General features: G+C 38.3%; 1 protein-coding gene across 1 annotated transcript in view; it reads right to left on the bottom strand.

The window, feature by feature from the left end:
* Nucleotides 1-621: 621 nt before the first annotated feature.
* eIF3j (eukaryotic translation initiation factor 3 subunit j) overlaps nt 622-22,282 on the bottom strand; it is a 29,573-nt gene continuing 7,912 nt past the window's right edge. Inside the window, exons 4-7 of the mRNA XM_071657104.1 lie at nt 19,946-20,117; nt 7,321-7,479; nt 3,657-3,793; nt 622-1,439 (exon numbers count right to left, since the gene is read on the bottom strand). Of these exons, the coding sequence (XP_071513205.1) occupies nt 1,386-1,439; nt 3,657-3,793; nt 7,321-7,479; nt 19,946-20,117 (522 nt within the window). The 3' untranslated portion in view covers nt 622-1,385. The remainder of the gene's footprint in view (nt 1,440-3,656; nt 3,794-7,320; nt 7,480-19,945; nt 20,118-22,282) is intronic.

Genomic DNA, 22,282 nt, shown 5'->3' with positions numbered 1-22,282 from the left:
TTGAAAATATGAACTGGATTAAACAATCATCTACATAAAAAGTTTCACTTTAGGTAAGATATATAAAATTCAAATCCTTGTGACTAATACTAAAAGAGGACAAGCAACTAAAAAATATCAACAGAAAGACATACCGAATTACCATACCTTCAAGTTGGGGAACAAAAAGAGCAGTTATAGGTAAAGTAAAAAACCGATTTTATTCCATATAAAGAGGTACAGACACATTTCCACCCCACTGCCAGTTTGGACCTTAGAAAATTGCACCCCATTGTATAAATACAATTGCATAACAGGCCTAATGTAGAGATGTTATAAAATATTTCACCACAAACATCATTTCCAGCAGCAAAAACCTAAAGCATTATATATAACTCCCCCCCAAACTGGCCTCAAACACACTAGTTTAGGCCGCTAAGATTATTTTCAATGGCCCTGCTGTCTGGGTTCCAAGCCCACCACAGCACATAATTATTCAATGTCAAGAATACCAAGTAAGCTATGCATTTGTTAATCATATCCGATATCTATGAAATTTTATATATGTAAAAACTGGCTATCTCGTTATCTTAACATCTTTAAAGATGAAAGTATTTAAATCAGGTTAAAAAGGAGAACATCAAATAACAAACACTTTTATTAGTTGTAAATGTTTCCTAAACACAAACCTGCCATTCTTTCCAAAGCAAATGAGAAATAAAAAAACATTCCTATAGATGGCCAACTTAAGCTGCTTACATAGGTAGAAGGAATGGTTAGGTCGTGAAGAGAGCTAAATACAATCGTCAACAACTGCCAATCACAGGAGAAAATTTAAGGCCACAAGTTGTAACAGCAAAACATAGATGCTCTAAATTTTGATTTCAAATAGTATGGCAGGCCATTCAACAGGAGCAGTCATCATTGAGTTCATATTGTTCACTTCCCGATGAATACAAGGTCCACCCAAGCAATTGCATTTAACTAAATCAAAAAGCTTGGTTTGTAAAAAAAACAGCCTCTGTAATTCATATAAAAAGGAAACTGCAGGAATGATATTTGTTATTATTAATGAAATCAATCTGCAAATTTTCATATGCTGCTTTCAATAAGCATATGTTACATGGCAAGTATGAGGGAAGGCAAGGATTTCCACGCCATGTGAAGTCTCTGAACATATGCCAACTTGTATTAGCAGTTACCACTTGCACTTAAGTATTACAGGACTCAAAATGTGTAAAATACATGGAAGTTCAAAACTAGAAAGCTTAATTTTACATTCCTGATTCATCCAGATTCTACCCAATTTGTAAATTCATGAAGCATTGGGATTGTGTATTTACAAAAAAAAAAAAAAGCTTACAAGAAGCCAAACAATAGTAATTGGTGTCTAAATTAATATTGCACTATATGAAATCATCATATTCATTGTAACCACCATAATCGTTATTCAAATCATCCTGAAAAAGAAAGGAAAAGTATTAGTAGATGCATCATACATTTTCTAATGTATCCATATTTTTTTTTTCATACTATTCGCCATTTCCCACGTTAGCGAGGTAGCGTTAAGTACAGAGGACTGGGCCTTTGAGGGAATATCCTCACCTGGCCCCCTTCTCTGTTCCTTCTTTTGGGGAAAAAAAAAAAAAAAAACGGAGGGGAGGATTTCCAGCCCCCCGCTCCCTTCCCTTTTAGTCGTCTTCTACGACAAGCAGGGAATATGTGGGAAGTAGTCTTTCTCCCCTATCCCCAGGGATAAATATTAGATAGAGAACCATATAATACATTTGTAATTATAAACGGCTTCTACAATGAAGTCTACTATAAAATATACTACATAATTCCTGACTTTAAGAAAAATCTAAACTAACAGCCTGTTTCCTTTACTGTTGTGTGTGTGTGATTATCATTTAGCAATTATCATCTATGTGTTACAGGAAGATAGTCTCACACCTGTAATGGACCTTCTCTAAACCCTGTATAAACGTACCATGTCTTTAACGTGTGTATGTGCGTGTAATTACCCATTAGAATGAGGAAATTTCCAACTGAGGACCTATCTCTTGAGTTTCCTCTACTGTCATACAACTCTTTATAATAAAAACTCTGAGCAGTCCACATTCACATTTCTATCATTCCATTTATTCTATTCATTCAATACTCATACTATAATGGCGTGTGTTTACATTTCTTTATATTTTCTTGCTAAAATTCATGCTACTGCCTCTGGTTATTCTATTCTTGCATCTTTTGACGGTCTCTATAGTGCTGACATAATCAAACTGGTTCAAAAACTTAAAGGACGTGACCAGTCACCCCTAACCTTTCCCTCTGGTGCCATCTCTGATGCCCTCCTGTGGCCCTTCTCCATTCATTTTAGATGCAGTAACTAACTTGAGAAACACATTCAACATTTAGTGTAATGTAGGATGTGAAAACCTTGCTGATGAGAGGGTGACAATAAGGCTGTAAGAAGTGGAAGGGACAAGAAGAAGAGGGAGATCAAATTGGAAATGGAAGGATAGAGGAGTGATAAATATTTTAGGGCTTGAACATGCAGTAGGATGAAAGGTGTGTATGGGATAGAGTGAATTGGAATGAAGTGGTACACAGGGAGCGACATGCTGTCCATGGGCTGAACTAAGGCATATGAGGCAAACTGAGTGCAATTCTTATTTTCTTTTTTCCTCAGGTGTGATTTCATACAGATTTACACATACAGATGTGGTACAAACCATCAATAACAATACCAACAGCAATCCCCTATAAATAATGACAACACCTATGGCTAACCATGTGGTGCAGCAGCATCTCTCTACTTCAGGTATGCATCTCACTGTTTGGACACCTTTCACTCATAGTTACATTTCGTTGATTTATGGATGGTCTCCTATGTACAACTCGTTCTGTACTGTGACATATATCTCACAACGGAGCAGTACACAGGATATCTCTACTGATTTATAAAAGCAGCTAGCTGTGTCTGCTGTAAACTGTCATTAAGCTCTTCTGTCACATAAGTGTCTGTTTACACCCTAAGCAGAACCATTCTGTACATTTATCCTGTACTGGTTTAGTTTTGTAGTCTATTGTGCTACTGTCATAATGCCGAAGGCAGTGATGAAGGCCCACCTTAGGATGCTTCAAGCAACCTAGAGCAAATGTATGAAAAACTAGTAATTCATAACAAAAAAAAACAAAAAGATACTTCTTTATCAATCAAATATGGTGTTGTTAAAATGAAAATTTGTACATCTGTACATCGCCTAAACAATATCCCATACACAAAACAAAGCGATCATAAACAAGAAATCTACAGAAATAATTGGAAGCAAGTACATCTAAAATCACTCCCTAGAACTAACTTAAATGTCTGGGATAATAGGTTTACATAAATAGTCTGCAAGTTACCTATCATGACCCAAGTTATCGATATCATGACTGTGTGTGTTCTCTCTGAAAGTTTTCATTCATACTGATTATGAATGGCATCAGCAGGTTTAAATTTCTAACTACTCACAAACTTTACTTACAGAAAATGAATCAGTGCCATAATTAGCTAGTCTACTGCAACATTACAAGGAAAGTTCATAAGGCTATTCTCCATAATAAATCATGCTACATTCACAAATTTAGCTTCAATGTTCATCAGAAAAAAACAGTAAAATGTTACTTACAGCAATAGTGCCCTGACCAAGATTGAGCTTTGCCTTTCCACCAGTCTTCTTCTTGCTTTTAGGTCTGCTAGCTCTAACTTTCTCATTGTAGATAGAGTTGAGGATCGTGGAAACTCTCTTTACTTCTTCGGACTCAACTGGATAAAATTGCAGTGTCACATATAAGCAGTTTATAAAATAAAACCATGAAGATGTTAAAACTGTACTTGATATCTAATTCTTTATTACCTGGTATTCACATAAGAACACTAATATGACATACCTGGATTACAGGATACCTTACCTGAACTACATTTGTCAATTTTGGAGGCTCATCTTAAACTACACAGCTGTCAATAACTAAGTTACACTACTGTTCATGACCAGCTGGGTTGTCTGTGACTGCAGCCCAAAATTTTCCCACAACATGGCTGATCACATACATTCTGCAGATATATGCCAAAGGAGTTCTTGAATTTTTTCACTGTGTGGCTCACAATGTTTCAAATAATTGCATGTAATTTGTTGAAAATTTCTGGTCCTGGGTACACTCTCTCTTACTGTACTTAAGGTACAAACTTGTTTTTGTATAATTTTTCAGTTTTCTATGACTGACATCAAAATGGAATATCTGAAAATGGATGACATATCAAGTCTCCCAGGATTTTTTTTTTTAATAAAAATGATAATCCACAATCAGAAGTCTGTTGAAACCAGCTGTTTCCAACTGATTTGATTTCTGACACAGTCAATGCAGAATGTGACCGATCTTTGCACATTTTCTGTAGAGTGGCAATTAATGATGCTGACTGTGATATCACACCTGGGCCCACCTAAGTTCGATTCCTGGACACATGAGTTGGCCTTCAATTCTCCCAACTGTTCACCCTTTCCTTTTGTCTATCTCTAATGCCTATTCCCTTCAGGAACCCCCTCAATGGGATGGCCATGGCAACAGAGTCTCCATAACTAGTGAACTCCAGTGCCATTTCTAATCCCTTAGTGCCTCACCTGTAAAAGGTCACTGGTAGAGGGATACCTGGTTTAAGCTAGGGTATATACAGCACGTAGTCTATCTATGTCATTTTGATATTACGTCATTAAGGAAAAAAATAGTCTTCTTTCATGATGGAGGTCCAGTCATAGACAAATGTCCACATCACAACTGGGCCTTAATTGAAATATGAAGAGGTTAATGAAATGGAAAAAGAATTTTAGAGGCAGTGAAAAACCTATTAAAATGTGTCATGTCATAGTTATTGGGAAATATAAGAGAGGGCAGAAAGTTCCAAAGCTTTAAGGTGTTGGGAAGAAAACAATTATCATGTCAGCCCATCATTGAGTTTCCAATGGCCACAGTAACTGAGTGCTTCTGCAGCTTGCCAAGTACTGCATGTCTAGCTAACAGTGGCAGCACACAAGCAGCCAGCTCTTAGGAGCAAAAAACCATAGTAAAACCTGCACAAGAGAGAAAGTGAACAAACATTGCACTGTTAGGTAAGGGCATGTAGTTGATAAGGTGGATCACTTTTAACACATGTATGTCAAGGGAAGATGTAGAGCTAAAACCACCCCAGATGTGAGTGCAGGACTCCATTCAAGGAGGGGTCAATCCTTTGTACAAATGGAGCAACTGTTCGGAAGAAAAGAAACTATATTTAAACAGGACTCCCTGTATCTTAATAGGCATATTTAGCTATTTTCATTGTGTGATGTTTCCAAGATAGGGTGATGTTTTAGTAACACCAAGTATGTTCACGGAGTCAAGAGATGGAATTCCAGATCCAGTAAAGGAGAGAGAGAGCTGTACAAAATTTTTGATAAAAGAAATGGGCAGAAGCTTGGTTTTGGAGGCATTAAACTTAAACTGATTTCATCTATCCCACTAAGAAAAACATACATTGTAATTATGAGGAACTTTCAAATATACGACAATATAAAATGAAGTACGAAAGGAGTCAACGAATGGCAGATGTTTTCATTTTGGTGTCAAGAGGTGGACAGCATTCTTAAAACATGACCATTCTAAGTTTAATTCAGCTGTTGTACAATGAATGCAAAATGTATATTATACATCACTACTGGCTGTGGTCACAAAGAGAGGAAGTGTTGCACTAAAAACAAAATTAGGAGTATTAAAGAGATCTGAAGATGGGTTGCAAGTTGTGAGCATTGGAAAAGTTCTCGGTGTGCAACTTACAACTGTACGAATGATTCATAGTAATGCAAAAAAGATTACAGAACAGAATGTGATCAAAGTGGAACACCTTTAGCTGCTACAAAGATACCTCAGAAAGCCACACAATGGAAAATATGAAAAGAATGTTGAACATATGGATGAAACATCAATATCAGCTTAACTTTCCATGTTCACTGCTGACTATAGTGACAAATGCTCAAGCTTATTTGAAGAGCTGAAACAGAAAGAGGGTGCTTGGGCTGAATGTGAAACTAAATGACAAGTTGCAGGTGGTTTGAGTAGTGTATAAAGCACTCAAATGTACACAACACACGGATTACAGAAGAGACTACAATTGCAAATGTAGCTCTTACTGCTTATCCAGCAATACTGAAAACAATCAATGAATATGGGAATATAAACAAAAGCAGATATTCAATATAGATGAAATGGCCCTATTTTGGAAAATGCCAAAAAGAACCTACATTTCAGGAGGAAAAAAATTCACCGGTGTTCAAGCCTGGCCATGATCACATGACATCCCTCCTTGATGGCAACATTTCAGATCTGAAGCTGAAGCCCTTATTTGTGTATCACTGTAAGACACTAAGATCTCTGAAGGTCTTCTCTACATATTATCTCTATGTTATCTGGCACTCAAATAAGAAGGGCTGGGTCACCAGAACAGTGTTTCAAGAGTGGTTTACCAAATATTTCTGCTCATGCATCAAGAAATATTGTAGGAATGATAACTTTGAAAACAAAGCTCTGCTGATTCTTGACAATGCTCCAGGTCATCCATCTAACCTGCATGACTTGACAGATAATATTCATGTAATTTTTCTGCTCTCAAACACAGTTAACTTCATTAGGGGGTTATTACAATGTTTCAGCATATCACCTGTAGCACATCCTCCAGCAATTAATTCAGGTCACATGTGGTGAATATAAGCCTAATGTAAGTCTTTAAGAAAGACTGTGTACACTACATCAGCAGTATTCCATGCCTCCAAAATCCTAAAATGGTGACTGAACAACTATGTTTTCCAACGTTATATGTATTTCACTTTCCTTGTGTTATCAGCAAATATATGTATATGTTGATATGTAAATGTATGTACATATGTGTGCATATGAGTGGACTGGTCTTTGTCTGTTTCATGGTGCTACCTCGCTAACGCGGGAAACAGCGATCAATAATAATAATACTGAATTCAGCATATTCGTCAACTTGCATCTTTCAAATATCAAATAATTTCAGAATGTGAAGTTTGTGCTACTGTTCAATACATGTTTTAAAAGATCCTTGCTTCTTCCATTAGGGAGCAGGGTTAAGAAGGCATTTCTACTGAAGACAAAATACATTGTCTAACGCGGCTATAATCTATAGCAACATCACACAAGTAAACAACATCAAGGAGCTAAAACTACAGAAATTTTCTCACAAGAAATATAAGAATTACATGCTAGACTTAGATGAAACACTATTTTGATCAGTATACTCACGGTTCTGGCACAGATCTCTACAAACATCTTCAACAAATGTAACGAAGCATGGCCGCTTTTCTAGCTTGTCAACAGATCTGATCTTGGATATCAAGGATTTTCTAAATGAATTCAAACCACTGCTACTTGATAAATCTATATCATCCAACAATTTAGTATCTGCAAAAAAACATATATGGAGTCATTAAGAATGCATTAGCTGCAGTTAAACTTATTTACTAAAAATAACCGTATTCTTATCTTACATGATATTGGAGAGGGAGGCTGTATTATTGCACTTTCCAAACACAGATAGAGGGAGAAACAAAGCAAGAATTCTTTTTCTCTATGGCTCAGTTATCTGTTCTTGACATTACCTTACTCATCTAGCGTACGTATAGCAAGAATGAAAAAATTACATGATACCTATTTCCATTAACTAAATTCAACTAACAGCCTTATAGGACTGACATCAATTAAGCAGTAACAAAAATACATCATAACTTTATTGTGCATGCATGAAGTATCAAATTTCTTGTAACAGCAACTTTCTATCAAATAAACTGCCAATTCAGAAACAGAATTGGAATATTTTGAAATCGTTCTTACTTTTAAAAAAGATTTCAATGAAAATAATTACTCTCATAATGTATCACAGAAGGAAGAACTGCCAGCCTTGAGCATAAACAGGCTGAGCTTTCTTGGATAGCCTTCAAATTTAAATTAAAAAATTTAAGCAAAAGTATCTGCTAAACATCAAACAATCCACTCCAGGCACAATGTGCTGCCCTTTCTCTTGACATATCAGTTATATCGATTTCTTTAACCTCAAAACTATGGCCCTCCTCCTTATCAAATTAAACAAAATGTATTACATGGGTTGGATGGGATGTTAACTCCAGTTATTTATCTCATTTAATAACAAAAGAATTCTTTCTGACTAAAACCTTGTCTCCACAGTGAGTTAAATGAAGTACCAGCTTCATATATTTATTCATTATCTATCTATTTTGCTTTGTCGCTGTCTCCTGCATAAGCGAGGTAGCACAAGGAAACAGACGAAAGAATGGCCCAACCCACCCACATACACATGTATATACATACACGTCCACACACGCACATATAAATACCTATACATCTCAACGTATGCATATATATATATATATATATATTTTTTTTTTTTTTTTTTTTTTATACTTTGTCGCTGTCTCCCGCGTTTGCGAGGTAGCGCAAGGAAACAGACGAAAGAAATGGCCCAACCCCCCCCCCATACACATGTACATACACACGTCCACACACGCAAATATACATACCTACACAGCTTTCCATGGTTTACCCCAGACGCTTCACATGCCTTGCTTCAATCCACTGACAGCACGTCAACCCCTGTATACCACATGACTCCAATTCACTCTATTTCTTGCCCTCCTTTCACCCTCCTGCATGTTCAGGCCCCGATCACACAAAATCTTTTTCACTCCATCTTTCCACCTCCAATTTGGTCTCCCTCTTCTCCTCGTTCCCTCCACCTCCGACACATATATCCTCTTGGTCAATCTCTCCTCACTCATTCTCTCCATGTGCCCAAACCATTTCAAAACACCCTCTTCTGCTCTCTCAACCACGCTCTTTTTATTTCCACACATCTCTCTCACCCTTACGTTACTTACTCGATCAAACCACCTCACACCACACATTGTCCTCAAACATCTCATTTCCAGCACATCCATCCTCCTGCGCACATCTCTATCCATAGCCCACGCCTCGCAACCATACAACATTGTTGGAACCACTATTCCCTCAAACATACCCATTTTTGCTTTCCGAGATAATGTTCTCGACTTCCACACATTTTTCAAGGCTCCCAAAATATATATATATATATATATATATATATATATATATATATATATATATATATATATATATATATATACACAAACATATACATATATACACATGTACATAATTCATACTGTCTGCCTTTATTCATTCCCATTGCAACCTCGCCCCGCATGAAATAACAACCCCCTCCCCCCTTATGTGTGCGAGGTAGCGCTAGGAAAAGACAACAAAGGACACATTCGTTCACACTCAGTCTCTAGCTGTCATTTAATAATGCACCAAAACCACAGCTCCCTTTCCACATCCAGGCCCCACAGAACTTTCCATGGTTTACCCCAGATGCTTCACATGCCCTGGTTCAATCCATTGACAGCACGTAGACACCGGTATACCACATCGTTCCAATTCACTCTATTCCTTGCATGCCTTTCACCCTCATGCATGTTCAAGCCCTGATCACTCAAAATCTTTTTCACTCTATCTTTCTACCTCCAATTTGATCTCCCACTTCTCATTTCCTCCACCTCTGACACATATATCCTTTTGGTCAATCTTTCCTCATTCATTCTCTCCATGTGACCAAACCATTTCAAAACACAATCTTCTGCTCTCTCAACCACACTCTCTTATTAACCATACATCTCTCTTACATTACTTACTCGATCAAACCACCTCACACCACATAGTGTCCTTAAACATCTCATTTCCAGCACATCCACCCTCCTCCGCACAACTCTATCCATAGCCCACACCTCGCAACCATATAACATTGTTGGAACCACTATTCCTTCAAACATACCCAGTTTTGCTTTCCGAGATAATGTCCTTGACTTCCACACATTCTTCAACGCTCCCAGAACTCTCCCCCCCCCCCAAGCTATGATTCACTTCTGCTTCCATGGTTCCATCTGCTGCCAAATCCACTCCCACACATCTAAAACACTTCACTTCCTCCAGTCTCTCTCCATTCAAACTCACCTCCCAACTGACTTGACCCTCAACCCTACTGTACCTAAGAACCTTGCTCTTATTCACATTTACTCTCAGCTTTCTTCTTTCACACACTTTGCCAAACTCAGCCACCAGCTTCTGCAGTTTCTCACACGAATCAGCCACCAGTGCTGTACCATCAGCGAACAACTGACTCACTTCCCAAGCTCTCTCATCCACAACAGACTTCATACTTGCCCCTCTTTCCAAAAGTCTTGCATTCACATCCCTAACAACCCATCCATAAACAAATTAAACAGCCATGGAGACATCACACACCCCTGCCGCAAACCAACATTCACTGAGAACCAATCACTTTCCTCTCTTCCTACAAGTACACATGCCTTACATCCTTGATAAAAACTTTTCACTGCTTTTAACAACTAGCCTCCCACACCATATATTCTTAATACCTTCCACAGAGCATCTCTATCAACTCTATCATATGCCTTCTCCACATCCATAAATGCTACATACAAATCCATTTGTTTTTCTAAGCATTTCTCACATACATTCTTCCAAGCAAACACCTGATCCACACATCCTCTACCACTTCTGAAACCACACTGCTCTTCCTTAATCTGATGCTCTGTACATGCCTTCATCCTCTCAATCAATACCCTCCCATATAATTTACCAGGAATACTCAACAAACTTATACCTCTGTAATTTGAGCACTCACTCTTATCCTCTTTGCCTTTGTACAATGGCACTATGCAAGCATTCCGCCAATCCTCAGGCACCTCACCATGAGTCATTTTTTTTTTTTTTTTTGCTGTCTCCCGCGTTTGCGAGGTCGGGCAAGGAAACAGACGAAAGAAATGGCCCAACCCACCCCCACACACATGTATATACATACGTCCACACACGCAAAATATACATACCTACACAGCTTTCCATGGTTTACCCCAGACGCTTCACATGCCCCGATTCAATCCACTGACAGCACGTCAACCCCTGTATACCACATCGCTCCAATTCACTCTATTCCTTGCCCTCCTTTCACCCTCCTGCATGTTCAGGCCCCGATCACACAAAATCTTTTTCACTCCATCTTTCCACCTCCAATTTGGTCTCCCTCTTCTCCTCGTTCCCTCCACCTCCGACACATATATCCTCTCGGTCAATCTTTCCTCACTCATTCTCTCCATGTGCCCAAACCATTTCAAAACACCCTCTTCTGCTCTCTCAACCACGCTCTTTTTATTTCCACACATCTCTCTTACCCTTACGTTACTTACTCGATCAAACCACCTCACACCACACATTGTCCTCAAACATCTCATTTCCAGCACATCCATCCTCCTGTGCACAACTCTATCCATAGCCCACGCTTCGCAACCATACAACATTGTTGGAACCACTATTCCTTCAAACATACTCATTTTTGCTTTCCGAGATAATGTTCTCGACTTCCACACATTCTTCAAGGCTCCCAGAATTTTCGCCCCCTCCCCCACCCTATGATCCACTTCCGCTTCCATGGTTCCATCCGCTGCCAGATCCACTCCCAGATATCTAAAACACTTCACTTCCTCCAGTTTTTCTCCATTCAAACTCACCTCCCAATTGACTTGACCCTCAACCCTACTGTACCTAATAACCTTGCTCTTATTCACATTTACTCTTAACTTTCTTCTTTCACACACTATACCAAACTCAGTCACCAGCTACTGCAGTTTCTCACATGAATCAGCCACCAGCGCTGTATCATCAGCGAACAACAACTGACTCACTTCCCAAGCTCTCTCATCCCCAACAGACTTCATACTTGCCCCTCTTTCCAAAACTCTTGCATTCACCTCCCTAACAACCCCATCCATAAACAAATTAAACAACCATGGAGACATCACACACCCCTGCCGCAAACCTACATTCACTGAGAACCAATCACTTTCCTCTCTTCCTACACGTACACATGCCTTACATCCTCGATAAAAACTTTTCACTGCTTCTAACAACTTGCCTCCCACACCATATATTCTTAATACCTTCCACAGAGCATCTCTATCAACTCTATCATATGCCTTCTCCACATCCATAAATGCTACATACAAATCCATTTGCTTTTCTAAGTATTTCTCACATACATTCTTCAAAGCAAACACCTGATCCACACATCCTCTACCACTTCTGAAACCACACTGCTCTTCCCCAATCTGATGCTCTGTACATGCTTTCACCCTCTCAATCAATACCCTCCCATATAATTTACCAGGAATACTCAACAAACTTATACCTCTGTAATTTGAGCACTCACTCTTATCCCCTTTGCCTTTGTACAATGGCACTATGCACGCATTCCGCCAATCCTCAGGCACCTCACCGTGAGTCATACATACATTAAATAACCTTACCAACCAGTCAACAATACAGTCACCCCCTTTTTTAATAAATTCCACTGCAATATTATCCAAACCCGCTGCCTTGCCGGCTTTCATCTTCCGCAGAGCTTTTACTACCTCTTCTCTGTTTACCAAATCATTTTCCACAACCCTCTCATTTTGCACACCACCTCTACCAAAACACCCTATATCTGCCACTCTATCATCAAACACATTCAACAAACCTTCAAAATTCTCACTCCATCTCCTTCTCACATCACCACTACTTGTTGTCACCTCCCCATTAGCCCCCTTCACTGAAGTTCCCATTTGTTCCCTTGTCTTACGCACTTTATTTACCTCCTTCCAAAACATCTTTTTATTCTCCCTAAAATTTAATGATACTCTCTCACCCCAACACTCATTTGCCCTCTTTTTCACCTCTTGAACCTTTCTCTTGACCTCCTGCCTCTTTCTTTTATACATCTCCCACTCATTTGCATTATTTTCCTGCAAAAATCGTCCAAATGCCTCTCTCTTCTCTTTCACTAATAATCTAACTTCTTCATCCCACCACTCACTACCCTTTCTAATCTGCCTACCTCCCACGCTTCTCATGCCACAAGCATCTTTTACGCAAGCCATCACTGCTTCCCCAAATACATCCCATTCCTCCCCCACTCCCCTTACCTCCTTTGTTCTCACCTTTTTCCATTCAGTACTCAGTCTCTCCTGGTACTTCCTTAAACAAGTCTCCTTCCCAAGCTCACTTACTCTTACCACTCTTTTCACCCCAACATTCTCTCTTCTTTTCTGAAAACCCCCATAAATCTTCACCTTCGCCTCAAGATAATGATCAGACATCCCTCCAGTTGCACCTCTCAGCACATTAATATCCAAAAGTCTCTCTTTCGCGTGCCTATCAATTAACACGTAATCCAATAACACACTCTGGCCATCTCTCCTATTTGCATACGTATACTTATGTATATCTCACTTTTTAAACCAGGTATTCCCAATCACCAGTCCTTTTTCAGCACATAAATTTACAAGCTCTTCACCATTTCCATTTACAACACTGAACACCCCATGTACCCCAATTATTCCCTCAACTGCCACATTACTCACCTTTGCATTCAAATCACCCATCACTATAACCCAGTCTCATGCATCAAAACTACTAACACACTCACTCAGCTGCTCCCAAAACACTTGCCTCTCATGATCTTTCTTCTCATGCCCAGGTGCATATGCACCAATAATCACTCATCTCCATCAACTTTCAGTTTTACCCATATCAATCTAGAGTTTACTTTCTTACACTCTATCACATACTCCCACCACTCCTGTTTCAGGAGTAGTGCTACTCCTTCCCTTGCTCTTGTCCTCTCACTAACCCCTGACTTTACTCCCAAGACATTCCTAAACCACTCTTCCCCTTTACCCTTGAGCTTCATTTCACTCAAAGCCAAAACATTCACGTTCCTTTCCTCAAACATACTAACTATCTCTCCTTTTTTCTTATCTTGGTTACATCCACACACATTTAGACGCTCCAATCTGAGCCTTCGAGGAGGATGAGCACTCCCCGTGTGACTCTTTCTTCTGTTCCCCTTTTAGAAAGTTAAAATACAAGGATGGGAGGGTTTCCAGCCCCCCCACTCCCGTCCCCTTTAGTCGCTTTCTACGACACGTGAGGAATGCGTGGGAAGTATTCTTTCTCCCCTATCCCCAGCTTCATATCTAAATGAAAAACCAGAGCTACAAAGGGGCAGCGGTTATTCTATCTATCCATCTATATCTCTGTCACCCGTTCCCTCCAGAAACTCCCATCAATAGGGTGGCCCTTACATGCTACCCTTACATACAAAATTTGATACATTCTTACTCCTTTTCTTTCCTCCCAGTATTCTTCCACTCTATTTCCCCATGTTACAGGTGATCTTCCTCTTACAGCAACTGCTTAAATTGTACTATCACACACTCTCCTTGTAAATCCCACTCTACAAATCTGTAATTCATTCCGTGCCAAACAAAATTACTCACACACCTCCTTATTAATTTCTTCATTCCACCAATCATACTATATGCTCCTCCAAAATAGCTCTGTGACACATCCATGTCCATGTTCTGGCAGCACAGATCAGGGTTGGGAGGGCAATGCTTTCCCTTAATCCTTTCTTCACTTCCATAATTACACCTCCACCCTTTAAAACCTTAATAAGGGACCCGATGACTCTCTTATACTGTAAAGTTTTCTCCATTATCTCCCATTCCATATCACCAGACTTACCAAAGATGGCTCTTAAATTCTTACATCATGTTACCTCTTCCAGTCTTTCTCCTCAATATCTGTAACACAGTTGATACTCTTTCTTATCTTATTCTATTCTGCTTTGCAAAATCCATACTTTTGCTGTAATTCCTTTCAAACACTACTTTTTTAATTTTATTCACATTAACCTTCAACTGCCTAAAATTACATCATAAAACACACTTACAACCTTCTGCAACTCCTCTTCACTCTCAGCAAACAACAAAGTATCATCTGCAAACTGGCTACTCACTAGCCACCATACCTCACCACCATACTCCATCTCTACATCTTTTCCCTGGCTTTACTTTCATCTCCCTCACAACTCCATCCTTATATGTTGAAAAGCCTTGGTGACATCATAAACCCACATGTATACTGAAACTTTAACTCAATTCTGCGTTCACTCTGACATGCATTTGCTCCTGTGTAGAATGCTTTTACACAATCCAACAGTTGTTCCTCTAACCCATATACATCCTTAAAACATCCAACAAAGCATTCTACTCAACTTTGTCATATGCTTTCTACAGATCCACAAAGGCTGCATAAAGCATCTTACCTTTCACTAGACACTTGTCCAGTCATTCTTACTGCAAAAATCTGGTCCACACATGCCCTAACTTTCCTAAAGTCCCCTTGCTCCTCACTTCTTCTGCACTCAGTTACCTTCATAATCTATCAATCTACTTTCTTCCTAGTATACTTAACAGAAGTATTCCCCAGGGGTATTTGCTATAACCATCCTAAGAACCTTTTCCTTTCAATAAAGGAACAATAATAGCTTTCACCCAATCCTCAGATACAACCTTCTGCTTCCATGCTAAATTACTTACCAACCTTTTTCCTCCATACTTCAAAATTTCAACCGCTATCCAATGCAATCCAGGTGCCTTTCCTACCTTCAAACTCATTATTATCCTCTTTACCTTCCTTATTGCTATAGGTCCCTGCACATGTATCCATTTCCTTCTATCCTCCATACCCACACATGTAACAACTGCTGCCTCACCTGATCCTACATTCATCAATACTTTTGATTTAGCAATTTCACTTCCTGGCCTCTCATATTTACATTACAACTCTTACATCTACCCCTTTCCTTTTTCACCTCTTTTCTGTACAATTTCTTATTTTCCTTAAACTTTTCACTCAACGTTCTTCCCAAATCTTTATCTACTTATTCTTTGCTTACCTCTATCAGCCCCTTATATTCTTCCTTCTTAACACTGCTGATTACCAGTGGTGCAATCCTTTCAAGATATCTACCAAATGTGATTCAAGACACAAAAAATAGTTTCTTCAGTGCTAAAACAGGGGTTATCTAATGCTTATTTCTTAGGAAATGGAACCCTAGGTAACTGAAATTTTTCATCTGGAAAACAGAATATAAGGGTTTAAACGATATATTATAGCATCAATGAGGTAGAAAATCTACCCTGAGGAGTCCAGTGCAGTAGCATGCAGCACAGTTGGTCAATGCAACTTTGACCCCAAAATGAGGGGGTTCATGAGAGTATGAAGCAGCAATAACAACATCTCCCTCAATCCTGGCATATGCTATCTGAGCGATGACATCAGTATTTGTAATCTGCATAATCAAGCGATGCTTGGGAGGGTTGTACTTATTCTTAGCCTGTACAACCAAACGCTTGCAAGCATAATAGTCAGTTTTTCATTCACGGCGCCTCTTTAACTTGACTTGGAAGCGCATGAAGCAGGCTTTGCTCTTGACAACTTTAACAAAACCCATTTTGCTGAAAAAAGGGAAAACCCCCAACCGCTCAATGGCTGATGGACGAGTTTCACCCTGCACAAGAAACTGCCTTGTTCTGTCAGCCTGCACGATTGGAATAGGGGAAACCTTTCTGTAAAATAATATATTCACACAAGAGGGGTATGCATGCACAAATTAGATCCATACCATGGAAAGCTGAACAAAATCAATGATAGAAGATAAACATGACTTACAAAAATCACTTAATTTAGATATTGTTTTCCAAAATTTGAGCACTGATAATGATATCTGGAAGGGGTTTTGTTTTTGGAAAAATATAAGCCTGTAATATTTTCTAAATTGAAAGGCAAAACATAACAGTCCTTTTGAAACTAATGTGGAACTCAAACACTACATCACAAAACATAAAACTAAAATGCAACTGAACTCTTAGCACATAATAATGATAAAATTATAATTGTACTTATACAGAGCTTGTTGCATCATTACCCATTCTGGTAGCCTCCAAACTGACAAGAGAAAGAATTATAATCCTGACCACTACCTTCTTATTCTTCATGCATGTATTAACTGTACAACTATAACAATAATTTTGTTTCATGATAACTTCTGCTTGCTAGTAATGCATTTCAATCTATCTGTCAATCCATTACCATTAACTGGACCCACTATTTATGGGGTACATAAAATACATACAGCATTTCACTACACTAAAGATTTCTTACTATTTTTCACAAATATTGAGACTCTGTCACATTCTCAGAGTATTAAACAGAAAATAACGGCTTGTGGAGTTGTGTTCTGTGCTAAAAACTGACTGGCAATAAGTTTGGCGTACTTTCCCAAAATTAGGCACATCCCTAAATTGATGATGCCTTAAAATCTTATCTAAAAGTACAGAAAGTACTGAAAAATACTTGAGTAAACTTAGTCAAATATCTAACTAACCTTACACGATAAATTCTCCCACCACCTGGAATAAAATGTTGTCAATATATAGCCAGCCTTGAAACCTGGGGCTACAAGCAAAATCCTGTTTACAGATATGGGATAACTTCACCACGAAGAAGCCTACATATCAGTGCAATCATAAACTAGTAAAATATTATTAACCTGGTATCTATACTTTATGTAAGGTCAAAATTATTTTACAGGACATTTCATGTCTATACAAAATATTAACTCTTTTGAAAATATTACTGGCTTATATTTTTCCAAGAACAAAACCCCTTCCAGAGATCATCATCAGTTTACACATCCATAAATGTAAGTATTAACATTAATTTAACAAAAAGCATTATCCAATTTTAATCAATATTAATTCTAACCTTTTTGGTGCTACTGTAATCAACAAAGACTAGCACAGAAGGATGCTTTTGTCTTCAAGAAATGTGCTTTCCTATCACAACCAAATCATTAAATAAGTCACTGGAGATGCCTACAGATCTGAGTAACCCTGGTGTTATCACGATGGTCAGTCTTGTGTCAACTCCCCGGTTCATATTTCCAACCCCTACAAGACCTCCAACCATGTAACCAACAAATAATACTTGTATTTTCCAATATAGTACAGGTGCTATATGATTCTTCAGATGAGAAACACAATCTGTAACTCAAAATCTATTATACCTAATAACAAAAGTGAGACTGAAGTGTTAGTGATACACAAGAGTGATGAAAGTGAGAAAGATGAAATACAGCAACTCTGTGACTGATCCAACCCCAGCATCCTAAAACAATGTCAAGAACTTTTAGGCTAATCTGCTACATCCCAAACTCAGTCCACTTTACAATACCAAACTTCCAATATAACATATTTTCCTTGAAATGTCAGTTAGATCCCAAAAGTAGCTCAGTGGTGTCCAGTGAGGCCATAAAAAGACAAATTCCCATACAGATCTTTGTCCTTTACCATTTCCCCATCCACTGTCCTCACTGTCACCCCTATCTGCCCTAATGGTATCCTCACCTCTTCACACCTTCCAAAACATTTTCTTGTTCTCTATGAAGTTCACAGATTCTCTCCCCATCTCCCATACGCCTTCTATTTCAGCTTTTGCAGCTTTCTCTTGACCCTCTAAACATTTTCTTTTGCTTCTCAAAATCATTGGCACCCCTTCCCTAACCACAAGTCCAATCCCCTTCCATTCTCTCTAATAAGAGACACATTCCTTCCTCCACAATCCTTTTTCATGTATCCAAATCCCATGCTATATATACCACACATTTCACCCAGATACAAAAGACCTGCTTCACTAAATACTTTCCACACATAGTTTCATCCCTTTATACCATTCTTCACTCAGCTTCTTCTGGTAACCATATCTTATTTCATCTGTCCCTAAACCCAGCATCAACTTTCACTCTTGCCCTTATTAAGAAAGGACCAGACATTCCTCCTGCTTTTATTCTCTTTATGTTCATACTCAGAAACTCACCCTTGCATATATATGCTAATAGACACATAATCCATTAGCACCCGCTGACTCCACATATACTTGACCATGAACCTCTTTCTTATAATATGACTTATCATTATACCCTTTCAGCACATGGCTCAACAAGCCTCTCTTCCCTTCAATTTACACTAGGGATCCCAATGACAATTATAAAGGACTATCTGTCTACCTAAACCTCTGACACCAGTTCCAACTGGAACTCCCTCGAAGGGGTGGGGTAACAGTCTCCATAACTAAAGAACTCCAGTGCTACTTCTTAGCCTTTAAAGCCTCACACTTAACAGGCCACTGACAGAGGGCAAGTCTTACACGGTGTTAGCAGAGACTCCTACCTATTGTTCCTAAAGACTACTTCCATCTGATGCTCCTCCCTAATACTTCCACCTAATGCTCCTACCTACAACTTCTATCTACTGCTCCTACCATTTTGCCAAAAGGCAGAGCTAGTGCACAGTGCTCTGCAAAAAATCTAGCTACGAAGAATGAGTTGGATGAGTTAAGTGTTGTCAAGAGTTACATATGACAAGGAGAGAATGTATGTTTGTGGACAGAATGCCAGTCATCTACATGTTAGCGAGGCAGAAAGAAAAGAGAGCTACCTTGGTCAGAGTACCGCAACTTTACAACCACTAAAGTACTGACTTACTAAGCAGATGTCACTAATCCTCCTAACACCCAGGTGGGTAGTACTGGTAAAGGACTAATAAACCCATTTTTATGAATTCTGAAAGGCTTTCTATGCTTCTCCAAGTTTTTGGTATAAATGTTCTGAGTATAATTTTAAGTCACAAGATGAAACTGATGAGCAAAAAAAGTACCATAAGCTCTCAAGTTTTTAGCATATAGAGAAATGGTGGACGAATGAGTGATACTTTTCAGAAACAGAAGGAGGCATGTATGTAGCATGTATGTATGGTGTGCAACTGTAACCTAATGCTCTATTACAACCACAATGAGAAAATAAACCTCATCGCACCTTCTTCACTAATGCTACCAGTTCCAATAAGTTCATTAGCTAGTTGTAAGTCAGAATCTTCCTGAATCTTTTGAAGTCTCATTTTTTCAGCCAGTTTTGCTTCTGGAGTCTGTGCTGATTCCATTTCCTCTGCCTCTTTCTTCCGCCTTTCACGTTCCTTTAATAGTTTTGCCTGTTGAGGGATACTGAAAAATCAGTAATGAGCAACATGATTCTCCGATGAAAATTACTTAAAACTGTAAAAAACATCATTGTTTTATAAGAGCAATAAGGAAAAAATGCAAATCAGGAAGTTTTCATAGTTGACTCAAATCCAACCACATGAAAGTTATACATCAACAAAAGATACAAAATTAGTAATCATAAAATACATAAGGCCTTATCTAACATATAATGATTCATATACATTTTGTCATTAATCATTTCCAGCTTATAACAGAACCTTCATACAAACCCCAACAATCACACTCCAAATTCTCTATATCATTCATGTCTCCTAATTCATTTTGTTTCAGTAAACCAGCATTCAATGACTATTTTCAAGGAATCCACATCAGTTCTCCCTTAAACTACTTGGTAAATCATCATGTTTAAAGAAATCCATATCGGTACTGAATCAAAGGACTTCGTAAATCACGGTTTTTCTAAATCAGAGCTTTAAAGTTGAAGTTCACCATTTCTAACAACATTTCTTAAAAAACTGAAAGCAATACTGTCAGTCTTAATCAATTTATATTCTATGCACTTTCTTCCACAAAATCTCATTTCAGGACATCTTTTAATATTTCTCTAATAGCAATTACCATGATTTCATCTTTGCTTCACAATTTTACTAGTGAATGAAAAAATAGGATGACCATACACAAATATCTGGCTCTGCAAATATCTATGATAAGACTTACCATGGAAACATGTCACAAGACCAAGTGATCCTCAGATAGCTATCTACATCAACTTTCATACACTGCATGAAATTCTTATCTTTATCATAACTCTTTAGTTTCTTAACATTACCATTAAAAGCTGTACAATCAGAAATGTAACCTAAATGTGAATGTAAAATTATGGTAATCCTTGAAAACATGAAAATCACCTTCATATAGCAAACCTACTATTTTGCCAAAGGGAAACAAAAAGAACGTCACAAAACTGGCTAACCCCTTAACCTCTGTAACTGTGATCATATGTGCTCAACAGAGAGACTGTAACTATACTTTTATGGGCTGCCGCTTCCTACTCTCATTTAAATTCAAAGGCAACCTTTTTCAGCATGCACATGCCTTATATCACGAGCAACTAAAATCAGTGTTAAGAAAAATTCCTGCAGTGTCATACCTATATAATACAGAAGGGGATGGTATGGCCAGGTCCCTCCAAAGTGTATAAACATGCTGCTTTCCATGACAATCATATGGCCTTGTGAGCCTGACTCAGCAAATTAGTGACTGACTCTGGAAACTATTGATAATGGTATTGATTCAATGAATGTTGAACGTGATCTTGACCATAATGGGAAAGTGATCTTGACAATGAAAAATAAAAGGGAATTACAGTGAAGTATTTAGAATAAGTGAGGGCATGCATGCTATATACACAGATGACTCGGATCACTGTGAATAACATATATATATATGTGAAAACTATGTAAATAAAATGTTACATGTATTGAATAAGTGATACATCAGAAAATAATGCAAATATGTCATATGAAAAATCACTATAGCGCACAGTGACAAATTTTACAAAATCATTATTCAATATTCACTGTAATCATATCACAGAGAGCCTCCCAAAGTGTGACGTGTAATTTTCATAAAAAGAAAAAAAATATGTGCGAATTACTTAACTAAGCTTGTTGGATGGGGGCTCCTGAGGTTAGGACAGATTCTGTCGAGTCAGATGCTATATCAGTCTGTGCACCACTGGCTAACAGACAAACTCTTTACGTCCGCTCAGCACCAACTTAAGATAATTTGTCTGCTTTTTTTATTTCTTATAAGTCAAATTAACTGATAAGAATAAAATATCTTTTTTTAAATTTTTCAATAAAACTCCTTACTGGGAACCCCCTAAATTTTGGGGGATCCACTATTTGTGGGTTAAGAGCAGTCCTTGATGAGTCCATGGCTAAGAACTATGCAATGTTAAACCACTAATATTTGCTAATAGTACGTAGTAGCTGGTAGGAAGCCATCAACCTGGGAAGTATATTACAGGTACTACCTGCCCGGGTATTGGGAGGCTTAGTGATGGCTGCACAGTGAGTCAGCTTGTCACACATAACAAAACAATCGACTCACACGACTCATTCTTTGTAACTACATTTTCCTGCAGTAA

This window comes from Panulirus ornatus, chromosome 64 (genome assembly GCF_036320965.1).
Source record: "Panulirus ornatus isolate Po-2019 chromosome 64, ASM3632096v1, whole genome shotgun sequence".
NCBI lineage: Eukaryota > Metazoa > Arthropoda > Malacostraca > Decapoda > Palinuridae > Panulirus > Panulirus ornatus.
The sequence above is the reverse complement of the archived record's forward strand: the minus strand, read 5'-3'. Positions and strand labels throughout refer to the sequence as shown.